Source organism: Filicampus tigris, chromosome 19 (assembly GCF_054856515.1).
Source record: "Filicampus tigris isolate MCC_2025a chromosome 19, RoL_Ftig_1.0, whole genome shotgun sequence".
Taxonomy (NCBI): domain Eukaryota; kingdom Metazoa; phylum Chordata; class Actinopteri; order Syngnathiformes; family Syngnathidae; genus Filicampus; species Filicampus tigris.
The window spans coordinates 9439886-9447500 of NC_141235.1; the positions used below are offsets into that span (position 1 = coordinate 9439886).

General features: G+C 42.0%; 2 protein-coding genes across 6 annotated transcripts in view; one reads left to right on the top strand and one right to left on the bottom strand.

Annotated features, from left to right (window-relative positions):
- Positions 1–486: 486 nt before the first annotated feature.
- The window catches only part of lrrc4bb (leucine rich repeat containing 4Bb), a 28656-nt gene continuing 21527 nt past the window's right edge, over positions 487–7615 (top strand). For 2 of the 5 annotated variants that reach the window (XM_086017192.1, XM_086017195.1), the window contains exons 1-3: positions 3541–3686; positions 3942–4068; positions 4155–4235. The gene's annotated coding sequence lies outside the window, so the exon portion shown is untranslated. The other 3 variants (XM_086017194.1, XM_086017196.1, XM_086017193.1) reach the window with 2 other exon arrangements.
- LOC147129362 (heparan sulfate glucosamine 3-O-sulfotransferase 2-like) overlaps positions 5761–7615 on the bottom strand; it is a 7235-nt gene continuing 5380 nt past the window's right edge. Inside the window, exon 2 of the mRNA XM_086016741.1 lies at positions 5761–7386. Within this exon, the coding sequence (XP_085872867.1) occupies positions 6768–7386 (619 nt within the window). The 3' untranslated portion in view covers positions 5761–6767. The remainder of the gene's footprint in view (positions 7387–7615) is intronic.

Sequence of the window (7615 nt, forward strand, 5' to 3'; positions counted from 1 at the left end):
TCTTGTTTACTAATCATGTCACAAAGGGTCCAGTCCGATTTCTGCACATTATTTGAAGACTTCACATTGAATACTGCGCTGTACTCACTGTACTGTAATGACTGCGAAAAACGTCATTTTATTACATACAGTCGATGAAAAAAGTCGACACGCCCCAGTTCGAATGCCATTTTTTTGTGATGAAAAAGACATTAAACTGAGATAAATGATTTGAAATGTTTTGCACCATTAACATGACCTATATCGATCTCATTGTTGCAAGGTATCAATCAGGAGAAGAGTACAAAAGATTTTCCATGGAACATAGTGCGGGCCACAGGTGTCAAGCTCCGGTCCTGGAGGGCCGCTTTCCTGCATGTTTTCCAATTCTCCCTGCTGCAACACACCTGTTTCAAATAATCAGGATGTGTCAGACTCCTTCAGAGCTTGCTGATGAGCTAATCATTTGAATCAGGTATGTTGTAGCAATGAGAGATGGAAAACATGCAGTAAAGGGGCCCTTGAGGACACGAATTTGACACCTATGGTGCAGGCAGTCGTCATCACGTGGAGAAAATATGGCGCAACAGTGATATTACCGAGGACTGGACACCTCAAAGAAAGCTGCTCAACATTGAAGGAGATGCAGAAATTTCTGGCAAGTACTGGCTGTTTGGTACAAACTTTGAACATTCTAAGCTGGGCTACTCAACAAAATATTTTCTGTTTTGCTCATGTGAAAATTGGCTTTCCTGCATTTTCAACAAACAAGAATTTACAGAACTAATTGTACCTTGTATTGTCCCTCCAACTGTATAAACAACTCAGCAAATTCTTTTGGCGCAAACAACTTGCTTGCTTTGTTGTGCTAACTAAAATTGTTGCCATAAATGTCAATAATTTTATATTTTTCAGTTGTTCCGACTTAAATGACTGTTTAGCCCCCAAAAATCCAAGTTGTGTTTTTTACAATTGTAATCACATTGCTCTGATTTCACCTCCACCTTCCTCAGTGCGTTCACTTTATTTTCTGTCGGCGTTTCAGCTCAGTGATAGCTTCTCGCCGCCTTCACGCGGGCTCAGAATTGCAATTTCCAGGTCACAAAGTACATTCACAAGTTTTGCTCCTTCCACTGACAAAAAGACAAGATGACCCGGCTTTAACTTTACGACGCCTGCCTCGTTTCTCCTGCTCTCTGCTTTTCTCGCCATAAGCTCATGATAGCACATCACCTCCGCACACCTATTACGTGCCCTCCCCGCAGACCGCACTTCCAACGTTGCTCTGCAAATAGTTGTAAGAACATGTATCATCATGTACTCGCGACCGCGCTGCACAGTTGTCAGCGCTTCGTTTTTAATTTGGCTCCAAAGCCACCAGCGATTTAGACCTCTGGGACATCCTGTCGGCGCACAGAACTATTCGGAAGGGCCGAGCAGGGTTCACTGGCGAATGTCAGCCTCTGCGGTGTCACTCGCTCGGAAAACGGGGGTACCTCGTTTTTCATCCTTGTGTGAGCATCCTGAATAAAGCATGGATGGTGTTTTAAGTGGTACACCTTAAATGGAGCATGCATGCGAAATGCTGGGCTACGCTAACACTTTGGGCTACGCTAAAATTGCTAAGAAACCTAAGAACAACTCGGGGTTGGTTGTGAAATGCTGTCTCTTGGCTTTTTGCAAAGCTTATTAAAAGTCAGTGAGTAGCTGAAGCCAGCTATTAGGTCGAGATGAACTACATCTGGCTGACATTTCAGTGACTTTTAAATACTTCCAACTTTGTCTTCAGACTGTCAATGAGTTCATTTTCTTTTTTGGGGAGCTGTGGCGCATCTCTGTTTTAATGTTCTGTTCAGAATATATTAACTGTAACGTACTGCGGAGCAGCAAAAATTCCAGCCAAACGGGTCAACAGTCTTTATACGTCCGTGTCGGTCCGAGAGTATGTAAATAATAATGGGTGTGAAAGAGCACAGCGGTTAGCCTTGCTAGCTCTGCTATTCCGGTCGCGGCGCAAAGTGAAGCTCCATCTTCGTCAACAAACCCCAACTGACAAACCAAACTAAACCCTAAGTTCAAACGAACTAACTAAACCCTAAGTTCAAAAAAGGGAAATTAAAACAGTGAAATGCTTAATATTTTTTAGATGTTCTATGGTGATTAGTACATGTTACGCTAGCCAACACAAAAATAAACCGAACGGATTGTTCAGGAAAAAAACATGCGTAATGGTAAGTTTTAAATCATTTGTGCCAGATTAGTTTGGTTGGTAGTTTGCATTCCTTCAGGTTGGATATTTAACAGGTGTTTGCTGCTAAGTCAAAGTTACTGAACTACAATGGCGCTCAAGGCTTGCTTGCAAGCCTATGTGAAACATAACCGTTATTGTGTTTGTAGTAGTTGAGTACTTTTGGTATAATCCTTCTAATTATGCCCTTTTATTATTATTTTAATCATGCCAGAAGAAAGTTGGGCCTTGAAAAAAAATTGTAAAATTAGTAGTCTGTCCAGTATCCCTCATGAACGTCTCATGGATTAGCTCTTAAAAATTAAGCATGTTTACGAATGCTGAATTTTTATTTACCACACAGATTTGGAAGTAAACTCCCTTCACAATTTTAGGGGGGAAACGGTGCTGCAAAATCTCCTAGTAGTCTTCCTGATTTAAAAAAAAAAAAGAAAAAGGCAATTTCTTTTGAGCGCCTCGTTGTCTTAGCATGGAGAAGCCCCACAACCGTAAGATGTACTCCAGCCACTTGAAGCTTTAAGCGGATACATTTTTGTGTGTAGACATAAGAAAGATACTAGACAAAGTAGCATCCTTGACTTTGATTAACTTTAAAAAAAAAATGTGATTCAATTTTGGAATGATAATATTTTTTTTAATAAATAAGCAAAGCTCGAGATATGATTTCGCAATCACCCATTTAAAAAAAAAATCTTTTTATATCAAATATTCATTAAACGAAACAAGTACCTCATTAGCCACAGTCCAAATAGGTCACGTCACCAAGCTACCACGGCAAAGAGTTTCACCATTTGCATAGGCTGTCTCCTGCGGGAGTTTAGATTTGAAAAGTAAGCAAAGTGTGGGTGTGCATGCGTGTGCTTGCGTGCGCGTGTGTGTGTTTGAGAGAGAGAGAGAAAGAGAGATTTGACCTGCAAGCAATCTCAGGAGGGCCTTGCACTGGGAGAGTCTAATCAGACTCTGCCGCTTCTTCCCCGGGATTGCTCCTTCCTGGCCCTCAGGCCTAATTAGGACCCATGTGCACCATCCTCGGAACTGCTCGCAGTGACGTCTGGTGCTCACCTATGAACGTGTATGTGTGTGAAGCCCTGGAAATGAGCCGCCGGTGTGCAAGGAATGACGGTGACCATCAGGTAGTGGAGGAACACTGCCTACGCCCCTATCTGGAGGTCACAGGACTTTAATGAACGTTGGGGCAGAGCCTAAAAAATAAAAAAATAAGGTGCATAGGGAAAAAACTGTGGATTGCTGAGCTTTAAGGGTCCCAAGCAAGAGGAGCGTCTTTTTTATGATTTTTCTCCTTCTCCTAACAATTGTGACCGCTAGCAGGAGGAAGAAGTTAAAAAAAAAAAAAAAAAAAGGGAGAACATTCTGTGCAAGAATCCTCAAATGATCCGACATAGGAGCATTTGAGGACATTTTAAGAGGGCTGCAGATGGAACAGGTTAAAGTACAGCAGGTGAGTTTCAACTATTTTTGTTTGTGAGAAAATTTGAGGGTTGTTGTCCTGATGTCCAAATTTGTGAGATTATCCTCCAACAATGTTATGATTTCATTTTAATTTAATTTGTTTGTATTGCTTTTCCTTTTCTGAATTGCAGAGAGTTGCAGCATACTTTTTATTTTATTTTATTTTTTGACAGTATGTACTTGTTTGTTTTGTTTGGTTGTTTATTTTATTTCTTAAGCATTCTGTAATTTTATTTGTCAAAAGGAAGAAAATGACCTCCTAGCTGTAAAAGGGAAGACGAAGGCAGGAAGTAGAAGAGAGGAACAGGAAGTAGTGAAGGATATAAAGGTGGCATCTCTGAGAAGGGAGGAACTAGACCTCAGAGTGAAATGTGAGAACCTCAAGTAAAATTATCGTGAAATAAAAAAAAGTATATATAAATTCATAAAAATGACCTGGAATGTCTGATCTGCGCAGCCTGTTTGGGAGAATCATGTTGCTCTTACCTTCCTTGGAGCTACTTGGAATCAGCTCCTTTGCCCAGATTGGGACAGAAAAGTAAGTTTTGCATCCTTTTCTTTTGTTTTCCCAACAATTTATTTCACACATTCTTCAGTCATACAACCACAACCACAGTGAAACCTAAACCCTTCATCAGCAACTTGTGCTTAGCTTGGCAGCCATTTTGACACCAACAGACTATCTTAGACCTGCTTAAATTGGTTTTAATGATGCATGTGCTATGTTCTGTGACATGACTAAAGTTGTTTGGTTGTTTGTATGTAATGCCTGTCCCTTTTTGTGGCTTATCTGCCACACAGTTAGCATTTTTAGGATCTGTGTGACACCTGTAATTCTTGATCCCTTATAGCCTGCCTAATGTTATAGCTGGAGAAAACATTTGAGTTAGCGTTGGAATAATCGATAGGATAATCAATTCTAAAAAGATTAGCTTGTGACAGCCCTTGTTAGCATGTCTACCCAAACCGTTCTGAGGTTTATGGTTCGAATCTCACCATGAAAGGAGGTCATTAAAGTGGAAGTCAACCCCAAATATTTTTTTTCAAGAATATGTTCTATGCAAGCCCACTAGTTGAAACAAGGCCATTCTCATAAATATTGCGTTTGCGGAATAATAGTTAATCCACCCATTTTTAGCCATCTCTGGGGGCGGCCATTTTGTCACTTCTGTTGACTGAAAATGACATCACAACTACTCAGGGCTCAAGTAACGACCAATCACGGCTGATCTGTTTTTATGAAGCTGAGCCGTGATTGGTCGTCACCTGAGCCCTGAGTATTTGTGATGTCATTTTCAGTCGACAAAATGGCGGCCTCCAGAGATGGCTGAAAACAGGTGGGTTTTGCTTCTTAACTCTGCTCCAATATTCCACAAACGCAATATTAATCAGAATGCGGTGTTTCAACTAGTGGGCCTGCTGGGAACATATTCTTGAAAAAAAAAATGTGTTTGGATTGATTTACCCTTTTAAAACTATGACGTCATTATATAACAGACACACAAATATTTATAGCTAAAAATGGAAGACCCATTTTAAAGCTTCTCCTTTAACCGTTCCAATAAGGACAGAAAAATAGAGACTTTTGTCAAAATATCCTAGGGAGCCATGCTTCAAAGCGCCCTGCTACAGATAATGATAAGGACTACAGTGCTATAGTTGCTTTTATGGTAACAGATCACCTGTCCTCTCACTTTCAAGCTGTTAGTATGCGGCAAAGAAGGCCAGATCCAAACATTTCCCTGCAATCATGCGACCCGCAGTCTCCCGGTCTATTTGATAACCTGCCACGGCGAGGTGCTCCCTCCTTTGTTTTTGCACGGTGATTGAAATTCCTCACAACCACCCGTCGGCCGATCATATCACCGCCACCCACAGCAAAGCCTCGGCGACTACGCTGCCCCGTAAAGATACGTTTTTCATTTTATGTGCCAAGAATCCACTCAAGTGCATATGAAATGACACCAAATGTTGACCACATTTTGGAGGTTAAAATTTTAATTCATGATTGCCAGTTCTCACCTTGAAGGATTTCTCTTACAGAAATGAAAGACAAAGGGCAAGCAAGGACGAGAGTAGATATGGACCGCTTAGATGTACATGTGCGAATGAAATCAACCGGCAAGCATAATTAGAGAAGCAGCAATTCAACACAGACTTGGATTTTGCGATTATGCTTCAGTGTCACATTTTTTGTGATAGCCAATGAATTTACACCTTAGCGTCCCTTAAATGTCATCATTAGTGATGATATGAGATTATCATTCACAGAAAACTGACACTGTCATCACCAACCATTACGGTTTTATTCAATTCAGCTTGGTATACATTTGACTGCTTTTCCGTAAAAGTGTTTCATCAAAGAACTTCATTTCTGTTACCGTGAATGGAACAGTGGAATGTCATTGATCCCCAAAACATACTAACCCAAAACATACCAAATAGCTTTCAGGTGCGTTTTAATGAGTGTCCGCCTCAAAAAAGTGTGATACCATCCATGGACTGGGTCATTTTTGTAATTTAGAGGATTAATAGTTGGCGTCCAACACCAAAACTCAGGTTAGAGCCGTCCTATCTAGCATATGTGCATGTACTGATGAAGCCTGCGCTGATGAGAGGCGAAACCTCTCATCGGACAACCAGAACAGTCAGGAATGAAATGACCTGGATGATTGAGAATATTCACAGGAATCAAATCCCTGTGTAAACATGATATCCAGTTGAACATAAAAGATACCTTTGACATTGTTGACTTGTTGGAATGTCCTTGATGAACACACAAGAAAATGCTATAAAGTGCTTCTACTTCATACCTTAAAGTTCAGACCGAGGAGTCCCGACTGTCACTTGAAAGTTTTCAAAGTCTTTCTTCCCAGAATATCCCTTTGCTTTGCTTTTCAAATGATTAAGTCTGCATGATTTTTAAAGATAAACGGTTAGTTTGAGGTGATGCCTGCTCATCTCTTATCTTTGCTCATTAGCTTGACTTTACCAGATTTGACTGGTTTTGCTGTATTCATCCTCAGAATACATCAACCTCCCCTTTAAAAGTATAGTCAATCCCAAATATCTACTCCCACTTGAAGTCATGACCCACCATCTCATAGAATTTGACATTAAAGGGTCTGTAGAAGTCCCGCAGCTGCTCGATGGCGTCCCGGTCGATCTGCACGTGAGTCCTGCCCTTGGACTTTCCCAGGCAGCGAGGCGAGCCGCTGCTCTCCGGCTTCTTGAGGCACGGGAAGCCTTTGGTGCGGTTGAAGTAGAAGTGCTTGTCCGTGACGATGCGCTTGAGCCCCAGGAAGTCCTGCACCCGAGCCAGCTCCCCCGCCGGGTCCGTTATGAGGCGCTCGCCGCTGACGAAGTGGATCTGTGCCAGGGGGAAGTAGCGTAGCCAGTTCTCCAGGTGAAGGGCGTACAGGCCGATGCGAATGGCGTTCCAGGATGTGTCCACCAGGCCCGAGGTCAGGTTCCGGAAGGCTAGTTCCTGGAAGCTTGGCAAGTCGGGAGTTTTGGATAAAGTCTGGGTATAATCTGATATGGCTCGGGTGACGGGGTCTCGCACCACCACGATGAGCTTGGTGTCTCGGGACATGGCGGCGATCCTATGCGGCGTCTCTTTTGTCACAAAGTAGCTTGGCGTTTTCTCCATGGTGAGTTGGCCTTCAAGAGTCCTTGGCATCAAACCTCTGAAGGAAATATAAAAGCATAGGGAAAATTTCTTGTTTACATCCGCTTAAATGATTTCTTTTACACTCTTTCCTCGGGGGCACTTTTGAAATGCTGCACAAGATAAGCGACTCAAACACGGAGGACAGAATGTCCTTTGCATAAGGAAAATGGGAATGTTGGATGTTCCCACTCTGAGTGATGTGAGTGAGCAGCAAAAAGACCAGTGTTGGAAAGAAATGAAATCCA